The sequence below is a fragment of the Phodopus roborovskii genome, unplaced genomic scaffold (genome assembly GCF_943737965.1).
Source record: "Phodopus roborovskii unplaced genomic scaffold, PHOROB, whole genome shotgun sequence".
In the NCBI taxonomy this organism is placed as follows: Eukaryota; Metazoa; Chordata; class Mammalia; order Rodentia; family Cricetidae; genus Phodopus; species Phodopus roborovskii.
Window position 1 is genome coordinate 12,879,287 of NW_026126602.1, and position 16,997 is coordinate 12,896,283.

General features: G+C 37.3%; 1 protein-coding gene across 1 annotated transcript in view; it reads right to left on the reverse strand.

The window, feature by feature from the left end:
- Stam (signal transducing adaptor molecule) overlaps window positions 1–16,997 on the reverse strand; it is a 64,059-nt gene that overhangs the window by 38,927 nt on the left and 8,135 nt on the right. Inside the window, exon 2 of the mRNA XM_051205758.1 lies at window positions 3,468–3,552. Coding sequence (XP_051061715.1) covers window positions 3,468–3,552 — 85 coding nt within the window. The remainder of the gene's footprint in view (window positions 1–3,467; window positions 3,553–16,997) is intronic.

Below are 16,997 nucleotides of genomic sequence, written 5' to 3' on the forward strand. Positions count from 1 at the left end.
TCTTATAAAGCTAAATATATATAGTTCTATCTATAAGAACACATTCAAGTTCTTAGGCATTTACTCAATAAATTGATAAACTTCCTAAGAACTTACATTTTTATTTCTCACAAATATCAGATAAAATGACTATCATTTTACCTTTTAATTCTGTTTCAGAAACGTTAAGATTGACTTAATAGCTAAATATACCCTTAGCCAACTAAAGAATGACAATCGTGTTTTCCAGTTTCTTCATAACTAAAGGGAAACAACTGACAAACAAAATAGCACCAATTAGTCAGAATCAATTATACGACTTCCACTAATATGGATAATCAACAAGCTAGAGTCATTTGTGAAGAGGGAACCTCAGTTGTGGAAATGTCCACACCAGATTGTTCTGTGAGCAAGCCTGTGGTGCATTTTCTTAATTGATGATTAATGTGGAACGGCCCAGCTTACTGTGTGGAGCCACTTCTGGGCAGGTGGTCTGGGTACTATAAGACAGCAGGCTGAGTAAGCCAGAAAAAGCCAGCCAGTAAACAGCACTCCTCCATGACATCTGCATCAGTTCCTGCATCCAGGTTCTATCCCTGTTTGAGTTCCTGCCCTGACTGCCTTCAGTGGTAGACTATAATGTGGAAGTGTAAGAAAGAAAAACAAAACAAAACAAAACAAAACAAAACAAAACAAAAAAAAAAAAAAACAAAAAAAAAAAAAAAAAAAAAAAACAAAAAACTGCCTCCCAGAGCTGCTTTCGGTCATTGTTGTTTGTTTGCTTGTTTGTTTGTTTTGTATTTTTTTATCAGAGCAATAAAATCCCAAATAAGACAAATGCCTACCCCTCATCTATTATATGAATAACTAATAAAACTAGCCCAAAAAAGAAGCTATTTAAGAAGACATTTTAAAGAAAACTGGTATCATTCTGAAACCGCCTGATCTTTAAACAAACGGAGTCTGTTTAGTTCATCATATGACCTAGTTGGCATTCTTCACCACTGACTCATACATACACTGGAACTGCACACTAAAAATCATGTGAGTATCCTGAGAAATCTGAAGTATTTTTCAAAACATCAAGTTTTATGTTTAATATAATCAAATAGTTATTTTTATATTTATAAAAAAAATCACATAACCTATCTAAGAAAATAGAGTACATGAGTAGTTTTCTAAAATCGATAGTTACTAAAGATTATTAATTTTAATCATTAGTGATGGAACTTTGTTATTCTGTTTATAATCAAAATTGATGTTAAATTAGAAAATGATTTTATTTAATACAATACAACAGACATTAAAAAAATACATTTCTAAGTGTGACTGGCTACATTAAGGGATTATGTGCTAAGTACAGAGTTGCATTTACAAAACAGTGTATAAAATATCAATATAAGGATGGTTTACAGTGGTTCTCAACCTGTGGGTCATATTCCTTTTGGGGGTCACATATCAGATATTTACATTACAACTCTTAAGAGCAGCAAAACCACATTTATGAAGTAGCAATGAAAATAACTTTATGGTTGGGGGTCACCACAACATAAGGCGTTGTATTAAAGGATCACAGTGTTAGAAAGACTGAGAACTAATGGTCTAGAAGAACTAAAGAACAGTAATTATTAGGGGGAGGAGACAGGAGGAAGAAAGGAAGAAAAGAAGGGAAGAGAGGAGGGGAAAACCACAAATGAACAAAACAGATAAATAAGAGAACCATCCCTGATTAAGATGGAATTATCTCCTAAGTAAATTCCTAAATGTAGTATAACTAATTCAAATTTCCAACCAATAACTCAAATGTTAAGAATACCCTGGGAAAAGGTATGCGGACTGATTTTTTTTTTTTTTTTTAAGAGCAAGTACCTAAACCTACTGGTGCTGAATAAAAGATGCACACACATACATTCTTACAGATAAAATGAGTATATTTCAAACATATGAGAAAAAGGTCTAATGAATATAGCTGGTATAATGTCAATATAATGAGAAAACATCCCCATCATTTGACACCACACAAAAGTTCAAGCTGAGTTTTAACTAGAAAAACAGGAAATATTTGTAGTAATGAAAGAGAATGTATGCTTGTGATTTTGGACATATGACCAAGTTGTTATAAAAGGTACCTATAGGGCCCAATGAAATGGCTCAGTGGTTAAGAGAACTGACTGCTATTCCAGAGAACCCGGGTTCAATTCCCAGAACCCACATGGAAGCTCACAATGGTCTGTAACTCCATTTCTAGGGAATCTGCCATCCTCACATGTACATGTGGGCCAAACGTCACTGTACATAAAAAAGGATTAAGTTAAATGTTTTTTAAAAGATACCTATAGAAAAAAAGAAAGTAAAGAATAAGAAAGGACAAACTTCATAACTGTGACACTAAAGTTGTACTTCTAATATACACCAAACTAATCTTGTGAGGCACCCAGTCCTCAGTGGACAAACTCACAAAATGGCTTTAATCAAGGGCATACACTTAACCAAGTGCCAAGCAATGTTAAGCACATTACAAATGAACAAATCTCAAAGTGCTAACAACCTGTGTAGAGGAGGAGGCTTTTTATTCCTTTGTGCTAATCTATCAAAGTACAGAAATCCCAGTAAGGGAAGTTATTTGCTCAATGTGGCAGAGTAGCAACAGAGCCAGACTTTGCACCCAGTGTCCTTCCAGAATCCATGCTTTCAACCAACCACCCAGTTATCTGAAGCTTTCCTCTACACAGGAGGAAAAAAAAAAAGGCAAACCATCAAATCATCCAGTCCACAAAAGCACTAAATACATTTACTATATAAATTACTAAAACATATAAATAAGCTTTTGTTTTTTTGTTTTTGTTGTTGTTGTTGTTTTTAATCTCTGTTTTGTGCTAAGGGCTGAACACGAGACTCCTATAAGCCAAGCTCACAGTCTACCACTAAGCTATATCCCCAGTCATAAGAACATTTTTGAGGGGGCTGGAGAGCTGACTCAACAGTTAAGAGCTCTGCCTATTCTTCCAGAGGACTTGGGTTCAATTCCCAGCACCCACATGGCAGCTCACAATTGCCTATAACTCTATCTCCATGGAAAATGACACTCTCACATACATACATACATACATACATACATATATATATATACGTCAGCAAGTACCAATGTACATAAAATAAAAATAAATTAATCATTTAAAAAAAGAGAAATGTTTTTGATACAGTACATTGAGGACTAACAGGGTTCCACCTCCAAAAGGTTCTACAAGAATCCCAAACAGCACCACCAACTGGAGAGCAAGTGTTCCACTATAAGAGCCTAAAAGGGTTATTTCCCATCCAAATGACAATAGGGTTAAACTATAAATAAGACAATTCTTCAAATCTTTTTAGTAAAAACGTTCACTTTTTAAGCTAATTTAGAATTGTTGTATGCTCCAATTTTCTAATTTAATTTGTCTTAATTATTACAAAACTGAACAAAAACTCCTGAATCTTTGCATACTCACCCAGTGCGAGATTGGCCAACCTTATCACAAATATCCAAGATGAGGCCCCAGTCCTCAGCAGTATTCATCTCACTAGTTGCTTTCTCTGTAGATTATAAAAGAATTACAGAAACATTTAAAGTAAAAATTGTTATAAAGTGTTATCAGAGACCTGCCTATCCATGTGGGACAACCCGGAATTTCCACCTGCCTGGTCTCTGACCCCCACCGCTGGTCCTCTATTAGAGTTGCAGGGCCCTCCCAGAGATCCGCCTATCTCTGCTGGACCACTCTGAGTTCCTGCAGGCTGGATCCTTGACTTGCATCACAGGGCCTCTGCCAAAGAGGACTAAACTGGACAGTGCCAGGCCCAGGCTAGATCTGCTTATCAGCTTAAGGAACATTCTGAATCCCAGCCTTCGAGATCTTGATTCCCATCACCAATCTACTGCTGGAGTCTGATCTTTGAACCCAATCGCCAAACCCCTGACTGTGGAGAGACCTCCTAGTGAGCTTGCACCACCCAGAGCTACAGATATTGAACCTCTGACTCATCTAAACCCACCGGGGAAGTACCATAGAGAGAGGGAGAGACCCCCACCAACACCTACTGGAAGAAGCTATGAGAAGACAACAATAGAAGAAAACACCTAACAACAGAAAGACAAGCATAACACCAACAGAATCTAGGGAATCAACACCTAAACCAGAACACAACAAAGCACATGAAGCAGAAGAGAATGGCTTAAAATTAATTGTCATAAAAAGACATAAGCCCTCAAAGAAGATGTGAGAAAATCCCTTAAAGAAATGAAAAAAAAATTGGAAGAAATGAACAAATTTCTTCAGGAAAGTACAGAAAGCCAAGAAAAAAACAATTAAACGGGTGAAGGAAATGGTTCAAGACTTGAAAACTGAAATAGAGACAATAAAGACAACACAAACCGAAGGAATGCTGGAAATAAGAAAAACTGGGCAAAAGATCGGGAACTACAGATGCAAGCATAATCAAAAGAATTCAAGAGATGGAAGAGAGAATCTCAGGTGGAGAAGATAAACTAGAGGAAATAGATTCATCAACAAAGGAAAATTGTAAATCCAACATATCCTTAACACAAAACATCCATGAAATGTGGGACACTGTGAAAAGGCCAAACCTAAGAATAATCGGCATAGAGGAAGGTGAGGAAGCCCACCTCGAAGGTGCCAAAAACATATTCAACAAAATCAAGGAAAACTTTCCAAATCTGAAGAAGGACATGCCCATGAAAGTACAAGAAGCTTACCAAACACCAAATAGACTGGACCAAAGAAAAAAGACCCCTCGACAATATAATACTCAAAACACATAACACACAGAATAAAGAAAGAATATTAAGGGCAGCAAAGGAAAAAGGACAGGTAACATATAAAGGCAGAACTACCAAAATTACATCTGACTTCTCCATGGAAACCCTCAAGGCCAGAAGGTCCTGGATAGATGTTCTACAAGTATTAAGAGACCACAGATATGAGCCCAGGCTACTATACCCAGCAAAACTCTCAATCACTATAGATGGAGAAAACAAGCTATTTAATGACAAAGCCAGATTTTCCCAATTTGTATCTACAAATCCAGCCCTACAGAAAGTTTTGGAGAGGAAAACTCCAACCCAAGGAAGTTAACTACACTCACAAAGATGTAAGTAACAGATAGTCCCACTTCACCAGGAACCAAGGGTAAAGCAAGACAAATATATTCACAAAACCACTGCCAATAACAAATCTAAAAAAGAAAAAAAAAAAACACAAGCATTAACAATCAATGGTCCTTACTCTCCCTCAACATTAATGGTCTTAACTCACCTATAAAAAGACACGGGCTAACAGAATGGATACTAAAACAGAATCCATCCTTCTGCTGCATACAAGAAACACATCTAAGCTTCAAAGATAGACATTACCTCAAGGTAAAGGGTTGGGAAAAGATTTTCCAATCAAATGGAACCAAGAAGCAAGCAGGCATGGCTATCCTAATATCTAAAAACTTAGACTTCAAACCAAAATTAATCAAAAGAGATGAAGACGGCCATTTCATATTCATCGCAGAAGAAATCCATCAACACAAATTCTCAGTTCTGAACATCTATGCCTCTAATAAAAAGGCACCCACATTTGTAAAAGAAACGCTACTAAAATTCAAAGCTCATATAAAACCTCACACACTTATAGTGGGAGACTTCAACACACCACTCTCACCACTAGATAGGACCACTATCAGAAACTCAACAAAAGAACTAACAGAAGTTATGTCTCAACTGGGTTTAACAGACATCTATAGAACATTCCTACCAAACACAAAAGAATATACTGTCTTCTCTGCTCCACATGGAACCTTCTCTAAAATCGACCACATACTAAGTGGCATAACAAACCTTAACAGATACAAAAGAATTGGAATAGTCCCCTGTATCTTATCAGACCACCATACTAAAAAGTTGGAAATCAACAACAACACAAATAGGAGAAACCCAACAAACTCATGGAAACAGAACAATGTACAATTGCACCACACCTGGGTCAAAGAAGAAATAAAGAAATTAGGGACTTCCTAAAATTAAACGACAATGAGGAAAACAACATACCCGAACTTATGGGACACAATGAAAGCAGTGTTACGAGGGAAGTTATGGCACTAAGTGCCCATATGAAGAAAACAGAGGATAGTCACATTAGAGAATTAACAGCACAACTGAAAGCCTTAGAACAAAAAGAAACAAACTCACCCCTGAGGAGTAGATGCCAAAAAATAATCAATTTGAGGGCTGAAATCAGTAAAATAGAATCCAGGAAAACAATACAAAAAAAAAAAAAAAAAAAAAAAAATCAATGCAACAGAAAGTTGGTTTTTTGAGAAAATTAACAAGATAGACAAACCTTTTATCCAAACTGATGAAAAAAATAGAGAGAGAACAGGCAAATAACAAAATCAGAAACGACATAACAACGGACACAGAGGGAATCCAGACAACTTTCAGGTCATATTTTGAACACCTGTACTACACAAAATTTGAAAATTCAAAGGAAATGGGCAAATTAACAAAATCAGAAACGAAAAGGGGGACATAACAACGGACACAGAGGGAATTCAGACAACTTTCAGGTCATATTTTGAACACCTATACTACACAAAATTTGAAAATTCAAAGGAAATGGACAAATTTCTGGATAACTATCAGTTACCAAAATTAAGTCAAGAACAGACAAACAACTTAAATAGACCTATAACATGCGATGAAATACAAGCAATCATCGAAAGCCTTCCAACCAAAAAAAGCCCAGGGCCAGATGGCTTCAGGGCAGAATTCTCCCAGACATTCAAGGAAGAGCTAATACCAATACTCTTCAAATTGTTCCACACAACAGAAACAGAAGGTTCATTACCAAACTCTTTCTACAAGGCCACAATCACCTTGGTACACAAGCCTCACAAAGACACAACATAGAAAGAAAATTACTTACCAATATCCCTGATGAACATAGATTCAAAAATACTCAATAAAATACTGCCAAACCGAATTCAAGAATACATCAGAGAAATCATCCACCATGACCAAATAGGCTTCATCCCTGGGTTGCAGGGATAGTTTAACATACAAAAATCTATTAACATGATCCACCATATAATAAAACTGAAAAAGAAAAACCATATGATCATCTCCCTAGATGCTGAAAAAAACCTGTGACAAAATTCAACACCCTTTCATGATAAAGGGCTTGGAGAGATCAGGTATAACAGGAATATACCTAAATATAAAAAGAGCAATATATAGCAAACCAACAGCCAACATCACACTGAATGGAGAGAAGCTTAAGGGGATTCCTCTAAAATCAGGAACAAGACAAGGCTGCTCTCTCTCCATATATCTTCAATGTTGTAGTTGAAGTGCTAGTTAAAGCTATTAAGACAATAAAAGGAGATCAAAGGGATCAAACTTGGAAAGAAAGAAGTCAAACTGTTTCTATTTGCATTTTATATGATAGTTTACATAAGGGATCCGGAAACTCTTACAGCTGATGAACACCTTCAGCAAGCTAGCAGGATAAAAGATAAACTCAAAAAAAATCAGTAGCCGTACTTGATTTATTCAGAAGACAAAGGGACTGAGAAAGAAGTCAGAGAAACATCACCGTTTACAATAGCCACAAACAACATAAAGTATCTTGGGGTAACACTTACCAAACAAGTGAAAGATCTCTGTAATAAGAACTTTATGGCTTTAAAGAAAGAAATTAAAGATACCAAAAATGGAAAGATCTCTCATGCTCTAGATAAGTAGGATAAAAGAGTAAAAATGGCAATCTTGCCAAAAGCAATCTACAGATGTAATGCAATCCCCATTAAAATCCCACCACAATTCTTCACCGACCTTGAAAGGATAATAATCAAGTTTATATGGAAGAACAAAAGACACAGGATAGCCAAAACAAACCTGTACAATAAACGAACTTCAGGAGGCATCACCATTTCTGACTTTAATCTCTACTACAGAGCTATAGTTCTGAAAACAGCCTGGTATTGGCACAAAAATAGACAGGTAGACCAATGGAATCGAATTGAAAATCCTGATATTAATCCACACACCTATGAACACCTGATTTTCGACAAAACAGCTAAAAGTGTACAATGGGAGGAGGAAAGCATCTTCAACAAATGGTGCTGGCACAATGGGACGGTGGTGTATAGAAGACTGCAGATAGACCTATGTCTATCGCCATGCACAAAACTCAAGTCCAAATGGATCAAAGATCTCAACATCAATCCAGCCACACTGAACCTCTTAGAAGAGAAAGTAGGAGGTACCCTTGAACAAATTGGTATAGGAGACCGCTTCCTGAACATAACTTCAGGAGCACAAACACTGAGATCAACAATTAATAAATGGGACCTCCTCAAACTTAGAAGCTTCTGTAAAGCAAAAGACATAGTGGACAAGACTAAATGGCAGCCCACAGACTGGGAAAAGATTTTTTACCAATCCTACATCTGACAAAGGGCTGACCACCAAAATATGCAAAGAACTCAAGAAACTAGTCAACAAAGCACCAAATAACCCTATTAAAAATGGGGTACAGAACTGAAGAACGAATTCTCAACAGAGGAAATCAAAAAGGCTGAAAGACACTTAAGAAAGTGTTCAACATCCTTAGCTATCAGGGAAATGCAAATCAAAACAACTTTGAAATACCATCTTACTCCTGCCAGAATGGATAAAATCAGACACACCAGTGACAACTTATGCTGAAGAGGATGTGGAGAAAGTGGAACACTCCTCCACTGCTGGAGGGAGTGCAAACTCGTACAGCCATTTTGGAGATCAGTATGGTGGTTCCTCAGAAAAATGGGATTTAGTTTACCACAGGACCCGACAATACCCATCTCAGGCATATACCCAAATGAACCACATCCATGCAACAAAGACAAAGACATCTGTTCAACTCTGTTCATAGCAGCACTATTTGTAATAGCAAGAACCTGGAAGCAACCTAGATGCTCCTCAATTGAATAATGGATAAAGAAGATATGGCACATCTACACAATGGAATACTACTCTGCGGAAAAAAAATATTGGAATCTTGAAATTCGCAGGCAAGTGGATGGAACTTGAAGAAATCATCCTGAATGAGGTAACCCAGTCACAAAAAGAGGAACATGGTATATACTTGCTCATATATGGATTTTGGACCTAGAGCAAAGGATCACCAACCTATAATTCACACCACCAGAGGAACTAGGATATAAGGTGTATTCTAAGATATTCATATAAGGTCCTTCACAAAAGGGGAAGGGGCAAGTCCCTCAGAGCACAGGGTAAGTGGGGGGGGGCAATCAACAGAGAGAGAACTAGGAGAAAGAGAAGGGGAGGAGAGGAAAGCACGTGCGACTAGGAAGATTGAGTCAAGGTAGGAATAGAAGACAGGGAGAGAGAGAGGGAGAGAGAGAGGGGGTGGAGAGAAAGAGAGAGAGAGAGAACAGAAAATAGGGAGTCATTATTGGTTTGAAGAGAAAACTGAACCTAAAGAAAGGTCTAGAGACCTACAAGACTGCCGCCAACTAACAATTTGAGCAACCGTGGAAAGGCTACAATAAATGCCCTTCCCTGATAGTGAGATCAACAACTAACTTATCCATGGAGCCTCATCTAGTACCTGTTGGAAACTGAAGCAAACACCCATAGCTAAACACTGAGTCAAACTAGAATACAGATGTAGAGAGAGAGGACAAGACCAGGTTGTAGAAACACATAGAGACAGCTGACCCGAACAAGGAGGAAGTAGAGGGCCCCCAGACTGATAGCTGGGAAGCCAGCATGGGACTGACTCAGATGCCCTGAACATGGGTCTCAGCTAGAAGGACTGAGCAGTCTAAGGGACCTCAGACAGTGGAACCAGGATATATTCCTGGTGCACAAAAGGATCTTGGGGACACATCCCCCATGGAGGGATACTGCTTTAACATAGAGATAGTACAGAAGTCCTAGTCCCTACTTCAAATGACTTGACAGATTTACATGACCCCACCTGGATTGCATTGCTCTACATGTGGAATGGGGGTGGGTGGGTGGGAGGGGAGGGTGGTCAGGGTGCATTTGAGGGGGTTGAGATAGTAAGAGAGTGGGAAGGTGAGACGGAGGGAGGGAAGGAGAGGGAACTGAGATCGACATGTAAAATAAAAATAAAATAAAAATGTTATCATATTCAAATCAAACTGTAATGCAAGCAAATCTCAACACCAAACCTGAATAGTTGCCAGCACTACAATTAATCAGATTTTTGATGTCCATCTTTCAAAGGGGCAGGTTCAACCTATCACAATCATTTGCTTTTTACTTCACATGTAAGCCTTTGATTTTTTTTTCTTCATTCAAGTCTACCCCTATCTGCAAAAGACTAAAGAAATATTTTTATTTTCAAAAAAATTTTTAGCTTTACTTAACACTGAAAAGGACATGGACTAAGCACTCATCTCTATCAAAATGTTTCAGGCAAATAAATTATTTAGCTACATTTGATTGATTTGCCTTTGTCAGGATGGAGAGGAGAGAATGATACAAAAAAAAAAAATCAAATCAAGTTTTTTCCTATTTTTCCTTAAATAAAACACGACACATTTAGGGCCAATAAAACAGGTCAGTAGGTAAAAGCACTTGTCAGACTTTGACCTCTAGGTCCTACAGTGGAAAGAGAGACTTGACTCTTCAAAGTTGCCCAGTACACAAATGTACGTGAATATACACACGTAGTAAAAATAAGTCTAAAATTTAATATATTAAAGACATCAACAGAGGCAGGCAGATTGATTTTTAAAAACAAGGGCAAGATAAACATAACAAACTTTGGGCAGCAAAGGTTTTCTAGCAATATAGATATATAGGGTAACCTATATAGAAGACATAAGGAGAATCAAAATAGCAATGATAAAGTCTTAAGAACAAGGCTGTTTTATATTACTGAGTTATAAGAAAGTTCAAAAACTGACAACATCAAGCTCTAGAAACGAAAGTGATCAAAGAGGACTTAAAAGGAATGAATGCCAGCTACAGTGACATGGACCTTTGATCGAAACACTTAAGAGGTAGATGTAGGTAGATCATGGCATTCAAAATCAACCTGGTCTACACAGGAAGTATTAGGCCAGCTAGAACTACGTAGTTGAGAGTCTGTCTCAAGAGAGAATAGAAAACATTAAGCTGGGTGCTGGTGGCGCACACCTTTAATCCCAGAACTTGGGAGGCAGAGACAGGTGAATCTCTGTGAGTTTGAGGCCAGCCCGGTCTACAGAGCAAGCTCCAAGGCAACCTCCAAAGCCACTAAGAAACCCTGTCTCACAGAGAGAAAGGGGGAGGGAGGGATGAATAAAGCAGAGAGAGAGAGAGAGAGAGAGAGAGAGAGAGAGAGAGAGAGAGAGAGAAAGGAATGAATAGAAGCCACCAGAAATGGAGTTTGGTCAGTAATTGCTATAATTGCCTTCCTTACTTAAGGGCTGTAGGAGGAGAAGACACAACTACCTCTCTTCTATGGGGCAAATAATGGTCATTTGCTTTCTGGAGATCAAGCAAGGCTTTTTTGAGCCAGTAGACATGAGAATAGTAGAGACAAACACAAAGTATTATTTCTTGGTCCAGCATATAAGGAAAAAAGATGTCATCCTTCCAACCCAACAAACAAAAAGCTAGATACACTGAAAACATAACTCTTTTTAGATCCTTTAGAACTGCTGACCCAAAAACTACACAGACAAACAAAACGAGAGTTCCAACCTAGCAGAGTCATCTCCATAGGAACCAATGACAAACTGGAGGACCCAGTATCCAAGTTTAAACTCCAAAGGTAAAATCACGGGGATCCACACACAAAGTAGGCTTGGACTGTAGGAATTACACAAAGTACACAGTGAATGTATAAAGAAAAGGCCAGGAGAAAAAAAGGAGCCATTTTCAAAGACCCCAAAGAACTCAGTGCTTAATACAGCCTGTCCTTAAGAAAAGTAAAGGTATACAATTTATTAATAACTAACCAAAATAGTTTAAGCAGAGATTAACTCACTCGAGGTAGGAAACTTCCCAGCTTCAGCCTCCTCAAGCTTTCCACATGAAGGAAGAGGAGCACGCAACTCCAGTTCACCCTAGCCACCCTGCTTCACATAGTGGGGAGAAACTAAGAAGCATTTGTGAAGTTCATGGTATAGCGGCACAGGCTCATCAATATATTTACCATGCTTTCATGCCTCTCTGACACACAGCTCAGGTCACTAAAGATCCAGCATCAGTTCCTACTCTCCAGTACACGATGTTGGGATTTTAGCAAAAGTCTACAAGTCATAGTAAAAGACAAAAACAATTTGAAAAAATACAGCAAGCTTCTGGCTGATAGATGGCAGAATGCTAAAATTAAGAACCCTGGAGTTTTGAAACTATGATTAATATTCAAGAATCATCTACAAGAACAACAGACTGTGCAAACAGATAAAAATTCTAAGAAAGAATAAAAAAATGAATATTAAAATTCAAAATCATAGATAGGAGGATTAACAAAATTCCTCAGTCAATAAAGTTGTTTGGCATGCATTCATGAGAACTTGAGTTTGATGCCCAGTACACACAATAAAAAGATAATAATAATAAGAGCCAGACTGTGGTGGCACACTTGGGAGACAGAGGCAGGTGGACTTCTCAAGGCTAGCCTTGTCTCCAGACCTAGTTCCAGGAGAGTCATGGCTATTACACAGAGAAACACTGACTCAAAAAACCAAAATAATGATAATCGTGATAATCATAATAACCAGAAGAGGCAGCAGCTAGGCATAGTGGTACACAATTATAATCCCAATACTAAGGAGACACAGATAGATAGGGGCCCACTGGCCATTCAGCCTAACATCAATGAACTACTTTAACCAGTAATAGAATACACATTCTTCTCGAGCCCATATGCAAACTCACCAATACAGATGACATTTGAACCATAAGACACACTAAGTACTAAAATAAATAGCATACAGTGTTTGCTCTCAGACCACTATAAAATTAATGTAGCAAGCAATAACTGAAAAAATACTTAAATACATGGAGACAATACACTTCTTTTTATTAATCTGTCTTCTGTGTGTATGTACACACGTTTGTGGGAAGTCAGAGGACAACTTGTAGAGCTGACTAACACCATGTAGATACTTAAGATCAAACTCCCGTCATCAGACTTGACAGAAAACACCATTACCATTAAGCCATCTCACTGGCCCAAGTTTATTTTGTTTTTTTTTTTCTTTTTTTTTTTTTTTTTGTTGTTATTATTTGTTCTTGTTTTAGGGTTTTTATTTTCAGATAGGATCTTATATAGTTGCCTTGAGCTCACAATGTAGATGAGAATGACCTTGAACTTCTGATCTGCTTTTCTCTACTTCTCGTGCTGGGATTACCAGTGCATCACCACACCTAGTTCATTAGGCTCTAGAAATGGAAACCCAGGGCTTTGCATGTGCTAGACTAGCACTTTATTAACTTAGCTACCTCTCAGCCCAACACACTTCTAGACAAATTAAATAAAATAATTTAAAGTTTCTGTGGTGGTGTGAATAAGAATGCACCCATAGACTCATATATTTAAACGGGTAGTCATCAGGAAGTGGCACTATTTGAAAACATTAGAAGAATTAGGGTGTGGCCTTGTAAGTATGTCACTGGGGGTGGGCTTTGAGGTTTCAAAGTCCTCTCTCTCTCTCTGCTTGGGATCAAGATGCAGCTCTCAGCTAGCTACTTCTCCAGTACCATGCCTGTTTGCCACCATGCTCCCTGCCATGATGGAAATGGACTAACCCTCTGAAGCTGTAGGCCAGGCCCCCAATTAAATTTTCTTTTGTAAGAGTTGCCTGGGTATGGTGTCTCTTCACAACAATAGAACAGTGACTAAAACTGCCCCCAAACAAATGAAATTCAAAGCAAGCTGACTGAATACAGAAAAGCAATTTTTTAAAAATCAGCACAACTGCTGAGTATCAGCAAAATCAGTATGCCTCTAGGGAAGCTAACCAAAAAAAAAAAAAAAAAAAAAAAAAAAACTAGTACTGGGAATCAGAGAGAATCTCAACAAATATTACAAACTCTTATGCCCACTAATTTGGTCACTTGGATGAAGTGAACCAACTCTTTTAAAGGTATATACCTAGGTAAGAAGAAAATAGATCATCATAACAGGTCTGTTATGACAAGGGTCAAAGCTGCATAGAAACAAAAAAAGTAGCCAGTCTTGACTAGAATACAGTGATAAAGTAATGTAATACCAGCAGATCCAATTTTTTTGGTCTGAGATAGATCCACCAATACCAAGATTCTTATTTGTGGTAGCTGGTCATAATCATGTTAACAATGAAAGCCCTTGCTTGCTTCCTTCTCCTCCTCAGTGCCCTGTTAATTCAAGAAAATTCCCTATTTGACATACTACTGAGGGCCAGAGGTAGGTGTTGGAAAGTTTAATAGCATAAAATTCTTTTCAGGCTTACAAAATGATCCATATCATAGCTCTCAGAGATACAGCATAACTTACAAAGTTAGTCTCTAGCACTAGACAACTCAAATAAACACTTAGCAAAAAAAAAAAAAAGGCACTAACCCACACGTACTAGTACATACAGTATCTATGCCTCACTGTCTATATCGCCAGTTTTTGGTTGTTAACAAAATACCTGAGTCTGGTTGTTCTAGCAGCCCCATCAATTCAGCCTCTGATGAAGACCTCACTGTAGATTTTAATACAATGTTCACATAACATATTTAAGCTACAACACTGCTGTTATCATATTTGAATATGATAACAAAAGCAAGTTATTCATTACTATGTAAGAATGCACAATTTTCAAAACATTTCTGATTTCACTGTTAGGCTCGAAAAATGGTATCTCAAATTAGAGGTCTCATATACAGTTTTTTGTTTTGTTTTGTTTTCTCTTGCCTTCCTATCCAGTCCTATTCTCATTCTCCCATGACCAAAGCCATAAAACTACAATTATTTTTTTTCCAGGAGTGTATTATAGTAACTAAAAGCTATTCTCTCCACAATCAGCAGTAAAAACTAGGATTTTTCTAATCTTTTTTTCTGCCTTTCTGTCTAGGAGCTGACAAAAAAAAAAAAAGAGAGAGAGAGAGACCCTCATTCCAGACGTGTCCTGCTTCACATTCAGGAAAAACAACTACCATAGCAGAGAGGAGAATCTCAACAGGTAGGTCTTAGTAGGTTTCTCACTCAGTCCATTACCATTAGCTCATAGCCTTTCTGTTTAATCACTTTTCTACATAGCTGTGCAAACATTAAAGCATAAAATGTAGAGAACACCCCAGATGTCTGAGACTTAAATAAGACAGCTCCATGTCAAGAAAAACTATGATAATATCAATTATCTTTATCTTTTGTTAACTTCTCTTAACTGATTTCCTTTTTAAGGCAGGGTCTTGCTATATTGCTCCAGCAACCACTGAATTCACTATAAAGCCCAGCTGGCCTGAATGAATAATCCTCCTGCCTCAGCCATCTGAATAATAAGGAGACCAATAAACACTACCATGCCCAGCTTAATCTGTCTTGATACAAGGATATAGACCATGGTATAGTCTCAGAAATAGGATCACCTCCTATCCCACTTCTACACTGATGACTGTAGAGAAAAATCATGAAATTTCAGTACATACTCAAGAAAACAGAAAAAAAAAAAAAGGTCATATCTGAAGAAGCTTACAACTATAATGACAAAGGAAACTAACAAATGCAGACCTAATAAAAGATAGGAAAGGTGTCAAAATTATAAAGACCAAAGCAATTTCAAAGAAAAGTAAAGAGTGGAAGGGAGAAAGAAAAAAAAAAATCAAAAAGGATATTGGACACATTTAGAAACTAAAAAGTAATAGAAAGACCCCTCCCCTTTTCTCTCCACTTAAGTGATAAAGCATAAAGTAATACAAACATGAAACCATAGTGATGAATCCAGACTGGCTGTTGTACAGACCACTTTGTAAAAAGTTGAAATAAAGACATAACTACACTACCATGTAACCCTTAGAAAATTGTACTGATTCAAGAAACAAGAGAGCCAAGAACCTTGATCAAAAAAAAAAAAAAAAAAAAAAATACAATCAGATTCAGGCTGTAGAAAAAGAATTATTCTCTACCAATATAAAAGTAGCTTACAGGAGAGAAAAGGAAACTGGAAAAAAAAATGACACTACTGTAATAACTATGTTGCCTGCTTACAATGCAACTACAAAATGACTTTTAGTTTTGTTCTGAGGAAAAACTGTCTCAAACCTACCTGCAATTGTTCAGGCACCCAAAATATACTCTAGATTTCTTTGAAAATAATCAATTCTATTTTACATGTTTCAAAACCTATGCTTTCAGCCTAAGTATTGAACAAATGCTAAGAAAGACCCACAGATAAAAGTTCAGTGTACAGGTCTTCAGCTGCTTTGAATCTCAAAAGGACTTGAGCCAGCTGAACAGGTATCTCAGTCTAACATTTACTTCATCTTTGGGAAGGCAAGCCAGCTGTTACTTTGACTTGGTAGTACATTTTAATAATTAATTCATCTTGGACTGGTAGACAAGCAGGCTATTTTTTAAAAAGGATGCCTACGTGTACTTAAAACACTTAAATCTTAAAACCTAATTAAAATACATCTAAGTGATTAAAATGAAACCTATTTTTTTAACTTACCAGCTAACTGAAAGTGACCTATTTCTGATCAACTATAAATTGCCTATTATCATAATTATGACTTTACATTTCCTAAATTAATGAGATCTCCAGGAACGTATGGCATCTTAGTTTCATTTATATTGCTGTGATAAAATATCATGACCAATAGACACATGGGAAGGAAGATTTATTTGGCTTACATATCCCAAGTCATAGCTCACTAAGCAAAGCCAAAGCAGTACCTGCTTTGGGGACTGAAGTTAAGACCATGGAGGAATGCTACTTACTGGCTTTGTTCTTCATGGCTAGTTCAATTTACTTTGTTA